A 21,008-nucleotide genomic window follows, 5' to 3' on the forward strand; every position below is an offset into this window, starting at 1 on the left:
CTTAAAACTTATTTCCCAAGTGTTAGCCCATTCAGACATGTCATCCAGATTGTTTTGCAATATTGTAATTTCAAGATCATATTTTAATATCCTACATAGTTTGGTGTCGTCTTCAAAGACTGACACTTTACTCTCAATCCCATCCACAAGGTCATTAACCCCGTTACCCCCAAGGGTGGTTTGCACGTTAATGACCGGGCCAATTTTTACAATTCTGACCACTGTCCCTTTATGAGGTTATAACTCTGGAAAGCTTCAACGGATCAGAACGGTGATTCTGACATTGTTTTCTCGTGACATATTGTACTTCATGATAGTGGTAACATTTCTTTGATATTACCTGCGTTTATTTGTGAAAAAAATGGAAATTTGGCGAAAATTTTGAACATTTTGCAATTTTCCAACTTTGAATTTTTATGCAATTAAATCACAAGAGATATGTCACACAAAATACTTAATACTAGGGTTGAGCGAAACGGATCGTTCATTTTCATAAGTCGCCGACTTTTGGCAAAGTCGGCGTCTCATGAAACCGAGCCGATCCCTGTGTGGGGTCTGCCATGAGGTACGCGACTTTCGCACCAAAGTCGCGTTTCAATGACGCCAAAAGCGCCATTTCTCAGCCAATGAAGGTGGACGCAGAGTGTGGGCAGCGTGATGACATAGATCTCAGTCCCCACCATCTTAGAGAAGGGCATTGCAGTGATTGGCTTGCTTTCTGCGGCGTCACAGGGGCTATAAAGGGGCGTTCCCGCCGACCGCCATCTTACTGCTGCTGATCTGAGCGTAGGGAGAGGTTGCTGCCGCTTCTTCAGAAGTAGGGATAGTGATAGGCAGGGTACATAAAGCCACAAACCGCTTGTGCTGTAGCGATTTCCACTGTCCAACACCACCTTTTGTTTGCAGGACAGTGGAAGCTACATTTTTTTTTCCTCAGCGCTGTAGCTCATTGGGCTGCCCTAGAAGGCTCCCTGATAGCTGCGTTGCTTTGTGTGTACGCCGCTGTGCAAACCAACTGCTTTTTTCAAAGCACAAATCCAGTTTTTCCTTCCTTTCTGCACAGCTATCTTGTGTGTTTGTCCACACTTTTGTGTGCAGCAGTCCTTTTTATAGCTGCCTGCCATACTTTTCTGACATTACTGCAGGGAGATAAATATTGGCAAGTCTGCCTCTGTGCCATTGCTGTGTGTGGCATCTGTCTCTCATTGTGTGCCACCAAAAACCACTGTGTAATACTTGGCCTTTTTTTTTTTTTTTACAAATTCTCCCTTTTCAAAAAAAAAATAATTAGTGGGAGATAAATATTGGCAAGTCTGCCTCTGTGCCATTGCTGTGTGTGGCATCTGTCTCCCATTGTGTGCCACCGAAAACCAGTGTAATACTTGGCCTTTTTTTTTTTGGGGGGGGGGGTAAATCCTCCCTTTTAAAAAAAAAAATAATTAGTGGGAGATAAATATTGGCAAATCTGCCTCTGTGCCATTGCTGTGTGTGGCATCTGTCTCTCATTGTGTGCCACCGAAAACCAGTGTGTAATACTGGGCCATTTCTTTTTTTTTGGGTAAATTCTCCCTGTAAAAAAAAAAATTAAGAGTGGGAGTCTGGGAGATAAAGATTGGCAAGTCTGCCTCTGTGCCAGTCCTGTGTGTGGCATCTGTCTCTCATTGTGTGCCACCAAAAACCAGTGTGTATCACTGGGCCATTTTTTTTTGGGGGGGGTAAATTCTCCCTGTAAAAAAAAAAATTAAGAGTGGGAGTCTGGGAGATAAAGATTGGCAAGTCTGCCTCTGTGCCAGTCCTGTGTGTGGCATCTGTCTCTCATTGTGTGCCACAGAAAACCTAGTGTGTAATATTTTTTTTTTAATTCTCCCTGAAAAAAAAAAATAGTGGGAGATTAAGATTGGCATTTCTGCTTGAGTGCCGGTCCTGTGTGTGCCATCTGTCTCAAATTATTGGGGCGCAGAAAACCAAGTGTGTAACATTGGGCCTGATTTTCCTTTCAGTGTCAGGCACCTGTAAAGGTATATATAAATCCTACAGAAGTTTGAGTTCACCTTATAAGTTGTTTTACAGTAACAAATACCGTTACTTTGGTTACGTTTTGCAAACAATGAGGAAGTCTAGTGGAAGAGGTCGTGGCCGTGGGCGGTCATTGTCAGCTGGTAATGATGGTAGTGGTGGTGGAGCATCAGGTGGTCGTGGTAAAAGCAGTACATTACCTAAGTCTTGAGTTGTTGAGCCAGGTTCGTTGTCTGGCTACACAAGGCCTCGAACGCGCTCTTTTCTGGGAGTAGGAAAACCACTTTTGAAGCCAGAGCAGGAGGAACAAGTATTGGCTTTCATTGCTGACTCTGCCTCTAGCTCTTTCGCCTCCTCCTCGGAAAGTGCCAAATGTCAGAGCAGTGCATCGTCAGTGGATGCTCCCGGTCAGGAACAAGTCGCTTTCTTGTGTCCTTCACCCAGAACAACAGTGAAGGATGCGTCAGTCGACACAACAGGTTACTCCATGGAGCTTTTTACACATACCATTCCTGGGTTAACAGGCCATGCCCATTAGAAGTTGAATCGGACATGGAGTGCACAGATGCACAGCCACAGCCAGATTACTATGCTGTTCCATTGACTCAGACCAGAACATTGCCCTCGCAGTGTACTGAGGCAGAATCAAAACCAGCGGAGACTATGGTGCCCCGTCACGAACGCTATACCACCGGCTTACACGGTGACACAGACGAAGTTGCACACGACATAGAAGAGGAGGTCATAGATGACCCAGTTGTTGACCCCGATTGGCAGCCATTGGGGGAACAGGGTGCAGGCGGCAGTAGTTCTGAAGCGGAGGAGGAGGAGCCACAGCAGGCATCAACATCACAACAGGTTCCATCTGCCGGGCCCGTATCTGGCCAAAAACACTTGGCAAAACCAAAACCAGTTGGAGGACAGCGTGGCCATCCCGTTAAAGAAGCTCAGTCTGCAATGCCTGAAAAGGTATCCGATAGTAGAAAGAGTGCAGTCTGGCATTTTTTTAAACAACATCCAAATGATCAGCACAAAGTCATCTGTCAAAAATGTTCAACTACCTTAAGCAGAGGTCAGAATCTTAAAAGTCTAAATACAAGTTGCATGCATAGACATTTATCCACCATGCATTTGCAAGCCTGGACTAACTACCAAACATCCCTAAAGGTTGCAGCACCCTCGGCCAATGAAGCTAGTCAGAAACGCTACATCCCTTCCCTCACTGTAAACCCACCATTTCCCGCACCACCTGCAGTATGTGTGCAGCTTTCGTCGCCAGGCCAAAGCAGTCAAGGAATCACCAGGTTTGCAGTAGGAAACACTGCATGTAGGGCACCAGCAAGAATAACATCTCCAACCCTCTGTCACTCACCCATGTCCACCGGCACCACCGCTAGTTTCACGATCTCCAGCTCTCCAGTCCAGCTCACCCTACATGAGACTCGTTATTAAAAGGAAGTACTCATCCGCGCATCCGCGTACACAGGGTTTGAACGCCCACATTGCTAGACTAATCTCATTAGAGATGATGCCCTACCGGTTAGTTGAAAGCAAAGCTTTCAAAGCGCTGATGGACTACGCTGTACCACGCTACGAGCTACCCAGTCGGCACTTCTTTTCTAGAAAAGCCATCCCAGCCCTCCAACAGCATGTTAAAGACCGCATCGTCCATGCACTCAGGCAGTCTGTGACTGCAAAGGTGCACCTGACAACAGATGCATTTACCAGTAGGCATGGCCAGGGACGTTACGTGTCCATCACGGCACACTGGGTGAATGTGGTGGATGCAGGGTCCACAGGGGACAGCAATATACAGTTCTGCCTAGCCCACGGTCAAGGAAGGAGTTGGCTGTAGGCGTTTGCCCCTCCTCCTCTTCCTCCTCCTCCTGCAGAAGCGAGAGCTCGTCCACAGACCGCAGTCGCACATCCACTCCATCCGCAGCTGCCACTGTTGCACACCAGGTGTGCCATTATGGGACAGCTAGTGGCAAGCGTCAGCAGGCTGTATTGGCAATGAAGTGTTTGGGCGACAACAGACACACACCGGAAGTTCTGTCCGAGTTCTTGCACCAAGAAACTCAGTCATGACTGGGCACTGTACATCTTGAGGCAGGCAAGGTAGTGAGTGATAACGGAAGGAATTTCATGGCTGCCATAGCCCTTTCCCAACTGAAACACATTCCTTGTCTGGCTCACACCTTAAACCTGGTGGTGCAGTGCTTCCTGAAAAGTTATCCGGGGTTACCCGACCTGCTCCTCAAAGTGCGCAGACTTTGCTTGCATATCCGCCGTTCGCCCGTACACTCCAGCCGTATGCAGAACTATCAGCGTTCTTTGAACCTTCCTCAGCATCGCCAAATCATCGACGTTGCAACAAGGTGGAACTCCACACTGCACATGCTTCAGAGAGTGTGCGAACAGAGGTGTGCTGTTATGTATTTGTGGGAGGATACACGGGCAGGCAGTTGGATGGCAGACATGGAGTTGTCAGGTGTGCAGTGGTCGAAGCTACAAGACCTGTGTCAAGTCCTTCAGTGTTTTGAGGAATGCACACGGCTGGTTAGTGCAGACAATGCCATAATAAGCATGAGCATCCCCCTAATGCGTCTGCTGATGCAAAGTTTGACGCACATAAAGGAGCAGGTGTCTGCAGCCGAGGAAGAGGAAAGCCTTGATGACAGTCAGCCATTGTCTGGTCAGGGCCGTGTAGAGGACGCGGTAGCGGGTGAAGAGGAGGAGGAGGACGAGGAGGATGATGGGGATGAGTACTTTTTTAATGAGGAAGCTTCTCCTGGGCCAACAGAAATTAGTGGCGTTGCAAGGCCGGGTTCTGTTTTTTTAAAAGAGACAAGTGACGTAGATTTGCCTGTAACTGCCCCTCAAACCAGCACAACCGCAGATTTGACAACTGGAACTTTGGCCCACATGGCGGATTATGCCTTACGTATCCTCAAAAAGGACACACACATTATTAAAATGATGAGCGATGACGATTACTGGTTGGCCTGCATCCTTGACCCTCGCTATAAAGGCAAATTGCAAAATATTATGCCACATGAGAACCTCGAACAAATATTAGCAACCAAACAAGCTACTCTTGTAGACCGTTTGATTCAGGCATTCCCAGCACACAGCGCCGGTGATGGTTCTCACACAAGCTGCAGGGGGCTACAGGGCAGAGGTGTTAGAGGTGCACAGATCAGAAGTGGCGTTGGACAGAGGGGTTTTCTGACCAGGTTGTGGAGTGATTTCGCAATGACCGCAGACAGGACAGGTACTGCAGCATCTATTCAAAGTGACAGGAGACAACATTTGTCCAGTATGGTTACTAACTATTTTTCATCCCTTATCGATGTTCTCCCTCAAGCGTCATTCCCATTTGATTACTGGGCATCCAAATTAGACACCTGGCCTGAATTGGCAGAATATGCATTGCAGGAGCTTGCTTGACCAGCAGCTAGTGTGCTATCAGAAAGAGTATTCAGTGCTGCTGGTTCAATATTAACCGAAAAAAGGACTCGTCTGGCTACCCAAAATGTGGATGATCTCACCTTCATTAAAATGAACCACTCCTGGATTTCAAATTATTTTGCCCCACATTTCCCGGCTGACACCTAGCTTTCCTATAAAAAGGTCTTGCTTGTGGAGTGGTCTTACTGAGTGTTCCAATCTCTTAATTTGCAGCAGCTGTTTGTCCAGCATACGACATGTTTACACCTCCCCCAATGGGAAAACTCCCCCCACGGGGCCGTGGTCTCGCCACTTGTCGCAAGCACCCGTTACAGTGCTGTTTGTCTGAAGAGGTGGGTGTGCCTGCTTTTGGTCGACAGTACTGCCACTGGGTCCCTCATAGTACAATGTAGTGTCTCTGGCGGTGGTGGTGCGCACCCAACGTCAGACACACCGTTGTAACATGAGGGGCCCTGGGACGGTACCGCCGGCCACAAGAGAGTTCCCCCACCCCCCCCAGCTCAAACTGTGCTCTACCACGTGCAAAATTATCTCGCACAGCTCCACCAATGTTTAGTCTATGCGCTGACATCATTCAATGCCTGGCACTGACAATATCAATTTGTTGACATCTATGATGCTAGTTAAAGCAGTCTGGGTCAGTGTCCTATATTGACACCAGTAAATACTAAGTTACTGCCAAATTACTTTGTCAGAAACTCAGCCCTGTACCTAAGTATGCCACCTTTTTTTTTTTTTTTTTTTTTTGTTTTGCGAGACATTAACATCTATTTATTTTTTGTGAGTACTAACTGTGTCAGACACTCCATGCAATCCTCCTCCGCTGACCACAATGCTGCCTGTGTATCCATGTAACCGATTTAAAACTGCCATGAGCCTATTTTTTGTTGTTAGGCCTTCGTTAGCCTGTCTGCGGTCACTCCTTGCAATACTCCTCCGCTGACCACAATGCTGCCTGTGTATCCATGTAACCGATTTAAAACTGCCATGAGCCTATTTTTTGTTATGTTAGGCCTTCGTTAGCCTGTCTGCGGTCCCTCCTTGCAATACTCCTCCACTGACCACAATGCTGCCTGTGTATCCATGTAACCTATTTAAAAATGCCATGAGCCTATTTTTTGTAATTTTAGGCCTTCGTTAGCCTGTCTGCGGTCACTCCTTGCAATACTCCTCCGCTGACCACAATGCTGCCTGTGTATCCATGTAACCTATTTAAAACTGCCATGAGCCTATTTTTTGTTATTTTAGGCCTTCGTTAGCCTGTCTGCGGTCACTCCTTGCAATACTCCTCCGCTGACCACAATGCTGCCTGTGTATCCAAGTAACCGATTTAAAACTGCCATGAGCCTATTTTTTGTTATGTTAGGCCTTCGTTAGCCTGTCTGCGGTCACTCCTTACAATTCTCCTCCACTGACCACACCAATGCTGCCCGTGTACCCCTGGAACCTATTTAAAAGTTCATAGAGCCTATTTATATATTTTATTTAATATTAATAAAGCCATGATGGACTACGCTGTACCACGCTACGAGCTACCCAGTCGGCACTTCTTTTCTAGAAAAGCCATCCCAACCCTCCACCAGCATGTAAAAGACCGCATTGTCCATGCACTCTGGCAATCTGTGAGTACAAAGGTGCACCTGACAACAGACGCATGGACCTGTAGGCATGGCCACGGAAGGTTACGTGTCCATTACGGCGCAATGGGTTAATGTGGTGGATGCATGGTCCACAGGGGACAGCCTACTAAGTCTGTCTGCAGTCCCTAATTCAAATTGTCCTCCACTGTCTAAATCTGAGCTTCAACCTTCAGGCTCTCATTAAGTACTTTAACCAAAAATTGGTGGTTGGGGCCTACCAACGGTGTCTGCCCCTCCCTGTTTTCCCTCAACTGAATAAAGCTGAGCTTCAACCTTCTGGCTTTCGGCCTATAGTATCAGATATTAAACTGCATTTGGCCTTCAACTTTGGTTACGGCCTACTAACGGTGTCTGCCCCTCCCTGGTGTTTTTCCTCAACTGAATAAAGCTGAGCTTCAACCTTCTGGCTTTCGGCCTATAGTATCAGATATTAAACTGCATTTGGCCTTCAACTTTGGTTACGGCCTACTAACGGTGTCTGCCCCTCCCTGGTGTTTTTCCTCAACTGAATAAAGCTGAGCTTCAACCTTCTGGCTCTCATCAAGTGCTGTTTTTTAAAAAATTGGTGTTTAGGGCCTACTAACGGTGTCTGCCCCTCCCTGGTGTTTTCCCTCAACTGAATTAAGCTGAGCTTCAACCTTCTGGCTCTCATTAAGTGCTGTTTTTAAAAAAATTGGTGTTTAGGGCCTACTAACGGTGTCTGCCCCTCCCTGGTGTTTTTCCTCAACTGAATAAAGCCGAGCTTCAACCTTCTGGCTCTCATTAAGTGCTGTTTATTAAAAAATTGGTGGTTAGGGCCTACTAACGGTGTCTGCCCCTCCCTGGTGTTTTTCCTCAACTGAATAAAGCTGAGCTTCAACCTTCTGGCTTTCTGCCTATAGTATCAGATATTAAACTGCATTTGGCCTTCAACTTTGGTTACGGCCTACTAACGGTGTCTGCCCCTCCCTGGTGTTTTTCCTCAACTGAATAAAGCTGAGCTTCAAACTCTGGCTTTCGGCCTATAGTATCAGATATTAAACTGCATTTGGCCTTCAACTTTGGTTACGGCCTACTAACGGTGTCTGCCCCTCCCTGGTGTTTTTCCTCAACTGAATAAAGCTGAGCTTCAACCTTCTGGCTTTTGGCCTACAGTAGCAGATATTAAACTGCATTTGGCCTACTAGTGTGATTGGGCCCTTAAAACAGTGTCTGCTGCTCCTGGGTTTACCACTCCACTGAACAAAGCAATGCCGCCTGTTTAGTCCTGTTACCAATTTTGAACTGCATTTAGCCTACTTTATTCTTTGGCCCTATATCTCTTTCCTCCTCATCCTGCCCATTGCCCAGCCACTGCTAGATGAGTCTGCTGGTACATTGACCTAGACCACTACATTCCCCTTGCACTCTACACAGCCAGAATCTGACCTTGCTGAAAGTAAGGTTCCCCTTCCCGCATGTTATACCACCTTACACAGGGACAAAGAGGAAGGTGCAGATGAAAGTGCAGGTTCCTTCATCAGGTGGGGGGGGCATACTCGTTGGCGACGTCACTGGCACAGGGCCCCTCAGAGTACGCAAAAGTGTCGCTGCTGGTGGGAGGCGCCCCCGCCGTGCAAACACACCGCTGTACTTTGAGGGGCCCTGTGCCAGTGCCAATGCGAACGAGTGGGCCCCCCCTGCTTGCTCAGGATCACAGCACTTGCAACGTTGAAATACTTACCTCTCCCTGCTCCACCGCCGTGACGTAGTCCACGTTTCCTGGGCTCACTAAAACCTTGAACCAGCCCTACCCCCCACAACTTTTGCCAAATGACCCCCAATTTCCAATGCCCAACTATTATTATAAAGTTAATTAAGATTGACAAGCTTCAGAAACAAGAATGGATGTTTTTGGCATTAAAATGGGCACTGTAGGTGTTTTCCTGGCCTCCACTCACTGCCGACTATGCTTCCCCATTGACTTGCATTGGGTTTCGTGTTTCGGTCGATCCCCGACTTTTAGCGATAATCGGCCAACTGCACTCGACTCGACTCTGGACAAAGTCGGGTTTCACAAAACCCGACTCGATCTTAAAAAAACGAAAGTCGCTCAACCCTACTTAATACGTAACATTTCCCACTTGTCTACTTTACACCAGCACAATCTTGGAACCAATTTTTTTTTTTGTTAGGGAGTTATAAGGGTTAAAAGTTCACCAGCAATTTCTCATTTTTACAACACCATTTTTTTTTAGGGACCACATCTCATTTGAAGTCATTTTGAGGGGTCGATATGATAGAAAATAACCAAGTGTGACACCATTCTAAAAACTGCACCTCTCAAGGTGCTCAAAACCACATTCAAGATGTTTATTAACCCTTCAGGTGTTTCACAGAAATTTTTGGAATGTTTAAATAAAAATGAACATTTAACTTTTTTCACAAAAATTTTTACTTCAGCTCCAATTTGTTTTATTTTACCAAAGGTAACAGGAGAAAACGGACCCCAAAAGTTGTTGTACAATTTGTCCTGAGTACGCCGATACCCCATATGTGGGGGTAAACCACTGTTTGGGCGCATGGGAGGGCTCGGAAGGGAAGGAGCGCCGTTTGACTTTTCAATGCAAAATTGACAGGAATTGAGATGGGACGCCATGTTGTGTTTGGAGAGCCCCTGATGTGCCTAAACATTGAAACCCCCCACAAATGACACCATTTTGGAAAGTAGACCCCCCCCAAGGAACTTATCTAGATGTGTTGTGAGAACTTTGAACCCCCAAGTGTTTCACTACAGTTTATAACGCAGAGCAGTGAAATTAAAAAATCTCTTTTTTTTTATACAAAAATTATTTTTTAGCCCCGAGTTTTGTATTTTTTCAAGGGTAACAGTTGAAATTAGGACAAATTGGACAACAACTTTTGGGGTCTGAGTACGCGGATACCCCATATGTGGGGGGGAACCACCGTTTGAGCTCATGGCAGAGCTCGGAAGGGAAGGAGCGTCATTTGGAATGCAGACTTAGATGGAATGGTCTGCAGGCGTCACATTGCGTTTGCAGAGCCCCCAATGTACCTAAACAGTAGAAACCCCCCACAAGTGACCCCATATTGGAAACTAGACACCCCCAAGGAACTTATCTAGATGTGTTGTGAGAACTTTGAACCCCCAAGTGTTTCACTACAGTTTATAACGCAGAGCCGTGAAAATAAAAAATCTCTTTTTTTTTTTATACAAAAATTATTTTTTAGCCCCCAGTTTTGTATTTTCCCAAGGGTAACAGGAGAAATTGGACCCAAAAGTTGTTGTCCAATGTGTCCTGAGTACGCTGATACCCCATATGTTGGGGTAAACCCCTGTTTGGGCACACGGGAGAGCTCGGAAGGGAAGGAGCACTGTTTTACTTTTTCAACGCAGAATTGGCTGGAACTAAGATCGGACGCCATGTTGGGTTTGGAGAGCCCGATGTGCCTAAACAGCGGAAACGCCCCAATTATAACTGAAACCCTAATCCAAACACATCCCTAACCCTAATCCCAACGGTAACCCTAACCACACCCCTAAACCTGACACACCCCTAACCCTAATCCCAACCGTAAATGTAATCCAAACCCTAACCCTAACCCTAACTTTAGCCCCAACCCTAACTGTAGCCTTAACCCTAGCCCCAACCCTAACCCTAGCCTTAACCCTAACCCTAGCCCTAACCCTAACCCTAGCCCTAGCCCTAACCCTAACCCTAGCCCTAACCCTAGCCCAAACCCTAACGGGAAAATGGAAATAAATACATTTTTAAAATTTTTTAATTTTTCGCTAACTAAGGGTGTGATGAAGGGGGGTTTGATTTACTTTTATAGAGGGTTTTTTAGCGGATTTTTATGATTGGCAGCCGTCACACACTGAAAGATGCTTTTTATTGCAAAAAATATTTTTTGCGTTACCACATTTTGAGAGCTATAATTTTTCCATATTTTGGTCCACAGAGTCATGTGAGGTCTTGTTTTTTGCGGGACGAGTTGACGTTTTTATTGGTGACATTTTCAGGCACGTGACTTTTTTTTATCGCTTTTTATTCTGATTTTTGTGAGGCAGAATGGCTAAAATGACTAAAAACCAGCTATTCATGAATTTCTTTTGGGGGAGGCGTTTATACCGTTCCGCGTTTGGTAAAATGGATAAAGCAGTTTTATTCTTCGGGTCAGTACGATTACAGCGATACCTCATTTATATCATTTTTTTATGTTTTGGCGCTTTTATACAATAAAAACTATTTTATAGAAAAAATAATTATTTTTGCATCGCTTTATTCTGAGTAGTATAACTTTTTTATTTTTTCTTTGATGACGCTGTATGGAGGCTCGTTTTTTGCGGGACAAGATGACGTTTTCAGCGGCACCATGGTTATTTATATCCGTCTTTTTGATCGCGTGGTATTCCATTTTTTATTTGGCGGTATGATAATAAAGCATTGTTTTTTGACTTTTTTTTTTTTTTTACTGTGTTCACTGAAGGGGTTAACTAGTGGGACAGTTTTATAGGTCGGGTCGTTACGGACGCGGCGATACTAAATGTGTGTACTTTTATTGTTTTTTTTTCTATTTAGATAAAGAAATGTATTTATAGGAACGATATTTTTTTTTTTTTTTGGGGGGGGGGGGGGGATTTTTTTTTTACACATGTGAATATTTTTTTTTTTACACTATAACATTGCCCCAGGGGGGGGCATCATGTTATAGTGTAAGATCGCCGATCTGACACTTTGGTGTGCACTGTGTCAGATCGGCGATCTGACGTGCACAGCTCCTGGCGGCTTCCCGGCACCTGCTCTGAGCAGGCGCTGTGAAGCCACCTCCCTGCAGGACCAGGATGCCACGGCCATTTTGGATCCGGACCTGCTGCAGCGAGGAGGAGGTAAGAGACCATCGGAGCAACGCGATCCCCCTCCCTGCGCGATGCTTCCCTATACCGCCGGAACACTGGGATCATGTTTGATCGCAGTGTGCCGGGGGTCAATATGCCGGGGGCGGTCCGTGACCGCTCCTGGCACATAATGCCGGATGTCAGCTGCTATAGTCAGCTGACACCCGGCCGCGCTCCCCCCGTGAGCACGGCTGATCGCTATGACGTACTATCCCGTCGAGGGTCAGATAGGCCCGGGTCACCTCGACGGGATAGTACGTCCAAGGTCAGAGAGGGGTTAATAAAGAAATTAAAAAGAATCGGTCCTAGCACAAATCCCTGTAGTACCCCACTGCTGACGATATCCTGTCATTTAGTACATTCCTTATCCATCTGATTTTGTAAGTTTGCCCACTGACAGACATGAACAGTCTATAATTTTAAGGGTAGGTTAATTTTAACAATGAGAGATATAATATCAAAAATAAATTCCAGAAAATCACATTGTATGAATTATATAAATTTATTTGCATTATGGAAGATATGCAAAAGAATTTATCAAAGATTCAGATGAAAATATAGGACAAAATAGAGGAGCACGGAGCAATAAAACGTCCTTTAAAGTGTTAGCCAAAATAACAGTAACTCAACAGACCCCATTGTAGTCAGTAAGGTGTGTTGGGTAGTACTGGCATGGCTTTGCCGGTAACAAAAAAAAATCACTAATCTCGATAGTTTGACACAATGTTTCAATCTGCACATTATCCGGCTATTAAAATTGTAAAAAGTCTTGTAAGATATTGTACTGGGTAAACAACAAAAGTTCTACTCATCTGTGGGGTTCACAAGAATTGGACTCTTGCCACTGAGTATTTGATTGCCCATCATGAGTTTTAAATAATAAAGGAAAAAGAAAGAATAGATCTGGTCTTACCGGTTGCTCATAATTTGCTTGAAATCCCTATTTTTTAGCTCGAGAAAGAGATCTGGTATTTCGGCAGCCCTGGACATTATTATTTCAAGACACTGGGTTTTGAGAACTCCATGAAGCTTTGGTAGCTGGTAGAGAACAATGTTTATAAATCTGCAAAAAAATGAAAAAGAAATCTAGAATATATATATATATATATGTATATATGTATATATATATATATATATATATATATATATATATATATATATATATATGCAATAAAGTACCTAATACAACTAGTTTTAGTTGGTCTTACCTGTCAGCAAATAATGGAAAATTTTTCACTATTTTATTCAAGCACATGATGAATTTGTCTTCTCTATTACTGGTTTGAAGAGACTTCAAGTTTTTCTCTACATAACCAAACACAGGTCCCTTAATGTCCTTTAATGAAGAAGAAGAAAACAACAACACAAAGGCTTATAAGAGCTGTAGCGTTCATAGGATAGGTGTGTCTCTATCAAAGTGTTTACATTTGTAAAACACGTTAAAAGTATCTACATTTTGTGCAATTTGCTAAAAAAAAAATTGCGGGTTTTGGCGTTTCCATGTTACTGTTGACCAAATCAACAAAGTGAGCAGAGCAGGGAAGGAGCTGGAGCATGGCAATGCCCACATGACAAAATTCATCAAAACTGACAGCCTACATTACACGGCAGAAATGTTACTCTAAGTGTGACTGGAGTAATATTTCTGGCAAGGTGCACACGACTGATAAGATGCGCCAGATTCGTTAAAGGGAACCCATCACCATGAAAAGGCAGTCCAATCTGCAAACATATTATAGAGCAGGGGTGCTAGTGAGTAACTTTTGTAAGAAAAGATTCAGTATAACATGGGTTCTAAGTATTTAATCCTCTGTTCTTTATGGGATTTTCGGTCCAGTGGGCGGTCTTATCAGTGACCGACAGCAATCTCTCTATGCACACTGTTACCAAGAAAGCTGTCACTTACTGATAGGACTGTCCAGTAGATCAAAAATCCCGGAAAGAGCAGATTCCCAACATGGCAGCATGGTGGTTCCAGGTCAACACTGGAATCCTGAGTTCAAATGCCATCAAGAACAACATCTGCAAGGAGTTTGTATATTCGCCCCGTGTTTTGCGTGCAGTTCATTCAGGCTCTCCGAATCCCTCCCACACTCCAAAGATATACTGATAGTAATGAATGTAGATTGTGAGCCCAAATGGGGACAGTGATGAGGATGTACAGTGTTTAAAGCTCTGTGGAATCAAAGGCACTACAGAAATGAATGACCGGTAAGTACTGAAAAGTTTTAAACGTCAGTGCAGTCAAAGTAGCTTTCACTAGATTGTGAAACGGAGGTGAAGGAAGTTGCTGTCACACTCAGCCAGACTTCCCAAACAAAGATAGCATTGTTTATAACCATGTTTACCTTCTCTATACCGCTGAACCAGCACTAAGTATATAGTTTAGCAAGCACTTACCCTGCTTCCTCCCTGCACCCAGTGACCATGTGACCACTAGGTGAAGAGAGGGAACAGGAGTTGTGGGGTCCTAGGAAACAAATACAGATCTGTTGTGCAGCCAGTATACTTTACCAGCCCCAACTACAGGAGGCAAATCAGAAAAAAAAAAAAAGTATAAATATATGTTAAAATGACCCCAACAAAGGTTTCTTAAAATCTAAGGAGGGGGTCAAAGTGTATAAAATGAATGAAAAAAAATATATATACACTGCCAGTAAGAATTGCAGATTCTAAGCTTGCCTCCAAACATATGTTCCCTTTTCCTTTGAAATTATTTTTATATATTGGATATAATTTAAAATCTTTTTAGCGGTCCTTAGTGATCGGTAAAAAAAAATAAACAAAAATATAAAAAATGTCACATATTTCCTAATTTCTCTGATATCAGGAAAAAAAAGAATACAAAAATGACAAATTAAGTTTCGTGAAGAAAAAAGGCAAAAATTATTTCAATATCCAAATGAGAAACAATTATAGAGTGATTTGCGCATGCAAAACTCTAAAGTGAACCTAGCCAGGGGAGTAAATGGTCGAGTCATGAAATAGTTAAAACACAGATTAAACTGAATCTTTTGTCACAAACATATATAAATCTACTCCGCTCCCCCTGTTCTATAACATGATGCTTGCATGGTGATAGGTTCTCTTTAAGTGGCATGTGCCTTTTAATGAATTTGGCCCATTTCATTCCTGAATGCCACTCACTGAGACTGGGGTACGAAATGCCAGTCTTAATGATTCGAGCCAAAATATGTAGTAGATTACAAAGTGGCTTGTATGATGAGCCACGAAGATCAGAACAGAAGCTTTTTCTGATTTCTGCACAGTATACCAGAAAGGTACAACATGTACTAGAAAAAAATACAAGGTATTGTAATAATAAAACACCATCAAGTCAGTCTTTAAAATTGTACATACATTATTGATATGAAGTATTGGAGAAATGAAATGACTGCAGCCGCTGTAAATAAATATAACTATATATACAACGCTGATCATGTGCATTACGCTAATAAATTGCAAGAAACACAAGCTTGACCTACTTTTTCTTTTTCAGCAAAATGTCGAAGAACGAGTCCCAGGACTTCTGAGGCTGCAGCATAAACTTCTCTAAACCTTGTGAAGGTAACATTATTGGCAAGAGCCTGAAAATAACTAAATAAGAGATAATCATTGAGGTCAGATTATATTACCAATAATATTTATGTATGTATGTCTCAGAAAGCTCAGTCATATTCCCCCATAAACTATCTCTGCTGTATCTGACTTTTAGACAACTGGCTCTAGCCAAAGCCTTAATGCTGTGCCAGGTCTTCAGTAAGACTAAACATTGAAAATACCCATCTACCCTTGGTTAAGGGGGTGGTAATCTGAAAAAGTAAAGCTGTAAAAAAAAAAAAAAAAACAACAACAACTTAAAAAATGGCTTAAAGCGTATCAAAAAGAAGGCACTCATAATAAACTCACAAAAAAGAGCAAATTTCTCCAGAAAAATTGAAAACGGCAATGATGAATTGGGGGTTATCTGCTTTTAGAAAAAAACAATTTTTTGCCATTCATGGCTCAGCAAATTTTGGGACATGTAGAGTGTAAAATTTTACTTCAATGTTTTTAAGTTTTTTTTCAAGGTACATAGCTCTTTCCTACTGTTTCAAATGGAAATTAATCTTTTTACTTTGTATGCCATCAATGATTTAATAACTATTGAAAACATACAAAAATAAGATTTTTTTTTTCACAACGTACTGTTCTAAGGTATTTGGGTCAATCAATAATATTCACCTTAAAATCAAATCCTTTAAAGGGGTTATCCACTGCTAAGATAACCCCTTCTCAATCAGTATATTGCCCCACGTAAAACAGTAACAACCTATACTCACCTCTGGTGCCAACACCGCTTCAATGATGTCAGAACTGGCTATCCCAGGGCTTGCGTGACAGTTATGCCACGTGAGCCCTGCAGCCAATTAACAATCAGTTGACTCTCACTTCCTTTGGAGAAAACTGCAGTCCTGAGGATGACAGAACAACAGCAGCTCTCACATCTGCCACATTAAAGTTTTATCTAAGGTAATTAGCCGCTGATTGACTGCTGGGCCCCGGGAGACCAGCGCCATCTTCTCTGAAGCGTTGCTAGCATTGGAGGGGAGTACAGGTTATTATATTACATGAGGGAATATACTGATTGAAAAGGGGTTGTGTGAGTATTGGACAAGTCAGTTAAATGTTCTGCGCATAAAAATGCAGAGAAGATGTGCCCCGTACAACAGATGATGCCACTATAACATGCCAAGAACAAAGATCCTACTTTAGTTTTAGATGAGCGTCTGTTCAGGATCAATAAAGACAATATTTCAGTTAGTTGTCAAAGTAAAGGGATAGTCTTTGAGATTAACAGCCTGGGCTACTTAATAGCACTAGAACAAGTAAAATGGTAGGGATTATGCCATTATAATGCAGAACAGGCAGAAAGGGTGTAATAAATTCATTTCTGCCAATTTATGTCTTTACTCTGTCACAGCTTTTCTTCTTTCTGACAGAAAATAGGAGGAGGAAAATAATTTTATATACCAGAAATAAACTTTTCCTGTGCGCTGCTCAATGATTGGGCTCTGAATCATTCAAGACACCATTATGTAAATGTAGCTGGATCTAGATGTTGGTGATGCAGTGGGTGACCACCAGCCGAAGTCTAAACCAAATCTACAGTGGAGGGTCCTAACGTAAACTCTAATAGGGACCAGTGAAGAACTCAGCACACATCCATGTACATGGCTACCTTACTGATCAAAATGGGAACGGAGAAAGTTTTAGTTTCCTATGAAGTGCCGCTGTAACGAAACTCATCATGAGCTGCTGGGTTTCACTAGAAAAAAGTTTATTGCTGTAGATGCCTGCAGTTAGAAACCTTATGATTAACTTTTCGTCAGAGACAATTATACAAAGCAGTACTCCTGATAGCTTTTCACGAGCTGCTGAAAAGTCAATTAAAAATATACATTCGTAAAGGCAAAAGAACACAGACATTTTGCAAAAGTTTCTGTAATAATGGATTTAAAAATCTCATTAAAAAACAGTAATACAAAAGGGGTACTACTATCCTACAAAATTATGTAATGCTGTTAGAATATGCCCCCATGTCATGATTGGAGTACTGGCATGCCTCTGGGACCACCACTGATCCCAAGAATGAAGAGGTCGTAGTGTTGATCCCGGCCATCTCAGTTAGCAAAAAGTAGCAAAACATTCACCAACTTATTTTCAAGATTACACACTATTCAGCAAGTTTAGTATTAGCATATTATTGTGTGAGAATTCATATTTAGGCTAGCCATTAGATTTTTTATAATAATAATAATAATAATAATAATTATAATTATACAAAAAGCTTAATTTGCAATTCTTAAATATATTCCAAGTAATCTATTGCCCTAAATTTAACCAAATATTGGCTCCCAAATAAAACACACAGAAATCCTGTTTAAAACAAGGGGAACTCACCGGTCAGAGTCTATTTCACATTTCGGGTCATATGGAGAAAAGCTATTAGCAACCACCAAGCCTAGTAACTGAATTCCCACAGAGTTGTCTTTAGTATTGGGGTCTGTTCCAGAAAAACAGTCATATAGCACCCTTAAATGGAAATAAAACAGTTTTTGTCAAAGCTCAGAGCAAAATGTATATATTACAATTATAAACAAAAGGGATACTCCAAAATGAAAACTGAACATCTAAAAAAGGTATACAGTCATTTTTTTTTTCTTTTTTACAGAGGTCACAATAAATATGCCAAACTGTAATACGTGCCCCCAAAATCACATTTTTTTTTTTACTTGCTATAAATGATCTGCAGCTGTTGCGTCTATCTGCTAATTTTGAATAATCTTTTCCAGGAACAATAAAATGGAACAATGTGTTATATAATATCCTCTGGAGATGACCACCAACCTTCCATAGCAGCCATGTGCCATCACTATAAAGAGCAGCTTTTGACGCTCCGAGGGTGACAGCCTTGTTATGTACCCAGCACATAAGAGTAATTATTATTATAATAACAATTATTATTCATGCGCCTGTTAGAGGTTGTCCACTACTTTATCACTGATTACTTATCCTTAGGATAGGTCTCCAATGTCTGATCGGTCAGGGTCCAGAACCCCCGCTGATCACGGTGGCGGCGGCAGCCAGCTTGAAATACTCAATTGTGGAGCTGCTCCGTCTTCGGCTAGTGGCCGCGGCTGGGTATTGCACATCCGACACTTAGGCCGGTTTCACATTTGTGTTTGCAGGAGCTGCGGACTTCCTCTGTGAAGCCCCGCCCTCGGCCGCAACTCCGCCTACTTCTGCATGCGGCCTGCGTACCTATCTTTAACATTAGGTACGCAGGTCGTGCCGCTGTATGCGGATGCTTCCGCATGCATCGTTTTGACGATGCGGCGACCAGCGTAGGATGCAGCTTGTAGCAATTTTTTTTTCCGCATTGTCAAAACGACACATGCGGAAGCATCCGAATACAGCGGCATGACCTGCGTACCTAATGTTAAAGATAGGTACACAGGCCGCATGCCGGCCGCATTCAGAAGTAGGCGGAGCTAGTGGCGGAGGTGCGGCCGAGGGCGGGGCTTCACAGAGGAAGTCTGCAGCCCTCCGCAGCTCCTCCAAACGCTAGTGTGAAACTAGCCTTAATGATTTTAGGCCTCATTATATGAGAGGCCTTCCATCCCTTGTAGCAATCTAGGTGCCGTCACTTCTGACGGCCATCGGCATCCATTCTAAAGGGCCCCATGTCTGTCATGTGAGATCTCCCACGAAGCCAGGCCTATAGCATGTGCACTGTTACATTGTACAGGCGTTCAAGCTACTGCGATGCGGTTTCAAGACCCCCCAAGATGACTTATTAAACATGTAAAAATTATTATAAAAAAATATTTGAAAAAAATAACCTGCTCCCCTTTACAAATATTAAACATTTGAAATCATTTACCGTATATACTCGAGTATAAGCCGAGATTTTCAGCCCATTTTTTTCAGGCTGAAAGTGCCCCCCTCAGCTTATACTCTAGTCATTGTCCCAGGGGGGTCGGCGGGGGAGCGGCGGCTGTGACATACTCACCTGCTCCTGGCGCGGTCCCTGCACGTCCCTGGTTCTCTGGGCGCTGACAGCTTCTTCCAGCGTTGAGCGGTCACATGGTACCGCTCATTACAGTAATGAATATGGACCCCACTCCACTCCCATAGGGGTGGAGCCGCATATTCATTACTGTAATGTACTGTAATGTACTGTACAGCGGTGCCATACGAGGACAGGTGAATATTGCAAGTGCCGGGGGCCTGAGCGACGAGAGGTAAGTAAATTTTTTTTTTTTTTTTTTTTTAATCGCAGCAACAGCATATGGGGCAAATATCTCTATGGAGCATCTTATGGGGCCATAATAAACATTTGTGCAGCATTATAAAGGGCAAATATCTTTATGGAGCATGTTATGGGGCCATAATCAACGTTTGTGCAGCATTATATGGGGTAAATGTCTGTACGGAGCATCTTATGGGGCCATAATCAACGTTTGTGCAGCATTATATGGGGTAAATGTCTGTATGGAGCATCTTATGGGGCCATAATCAACGTTTGCGCAGCATTATATGGGGCAAATATCTTTATGGAGCATCTTATGGGGCCATAATCAACGTTTGAAAAGCACCCTATGGGGCAAATATCTTTATGGAGCATCTTATGGGGCCATAATCAATGTTTGCGCAGCATTATATGGGGCAAATATCTTAATGGAGCATCTTATGGGGCCATAATCAACGTTTGTGCAGCACTCTATGGGGCAAATATCTTTATGGAGCATCTTATGGGGCCATAATCAACGTTTGTGCAGCATTATATGGGGCAAATGTCTCTATGGAGCATCTTATCTTTATTTAACCACAAAATGAACACTAAAAAAGAAAACAACAAAAAAAAAACGCATTCTCTCTCTCAACCCCCTCCCCCCCAAAAAAAGATGGTGGAACTGCAACACTTGAATTTTTTTCCCTTTGTTAATTGCTTTGCTGTATGCTGATTAAAGTCCAAACATAGCCAAACCCTTGTGATGCCTGTGGGATGAAAGCAAGTGTTTCTGATAGTAATTTCTCATAAGTTCCTCAGCATGTAAACACCCCATGAGACTGTTGAGTTTGGGTCCAGAGACCCCAGCCAGTCAGGACATCACGGTCCGTTCTCCTGTGAAGCTGGTGAGATGAGCTTTTTGGTGAAACCGTCCCAAGTCTGAACATTTTAGAAGCTACAGTAAGTCACATTTTCAGCAGATTTGCAAACATTTAAGTGTGTATGGATATGAAGAAACACCCATTACAACCGCTCTACATACCTGTATGGAATACAAAGACAATCCTTCCAGCACTCCAACACAGTTTTAATGATCTCAAGATTATGTCTATACACAGCTCTCTTTTCATGAAATGAATTCTTCATCATAAATTCAAGCAATCTGTTAGCCAAGATTTCTTCCTTTGTCATCCCCTGAAAAACAAATATATTTTTACATTAAACT

General features: G+C 43.1%; 1 protein-coding gene across 1 annotated transcript in view; it reads right to left on the bottom strand.

Moving 5' to 3' along the window:
- PRKDC (protein kinase, DNA-activated, catalytic subunit) overlaps positions 1-21,008 on the bottom strand; it is a 384,813-nt gene that overhangs the window by 151,299 nt on the left and 212,506 nt on the right. Inside the window, exons 50-54 of the mRNA XM_077270465.1 lie at positions 20,826-20,977; positions 17,950-18,081; positions 15,492-15,603; positions 13,215-13,342; positions 12,920-13,069 (exon numbers count right to left, since the gene is read on the bottom strand). Of these exons, the coding sequence (XP_077126580.1) occupies positions 12,920-13,069; positions 13,215-13,342; positions 15,492-15,603; positions 17,950-18,081; positions 20,826-20,977 (674 nt within the window). The remainder of the gene's footprint in view (positions 1-12,919; positions 13,070-13,214; positions 13,343-15,491; positions 15,604-17,949; positions 18,082-20,825; positions 20,978-21,008) is intronic.

Source organism: Ranitomeya variabilis, chromosome 6 (assembly GCF_051348905.1).
Source record: "Ranitomeya variabilis isolate aRanVar5 chromosome 6, aRanVar5.hap1, whole genome shotgun sequence".
Classification (NCBI taxonomy): Eukaryota; Metazoa; Chordata; class Amphibia; order Anura; family Dendrobatidae; genus Ranitomeya; species Ranitomeya variabilis.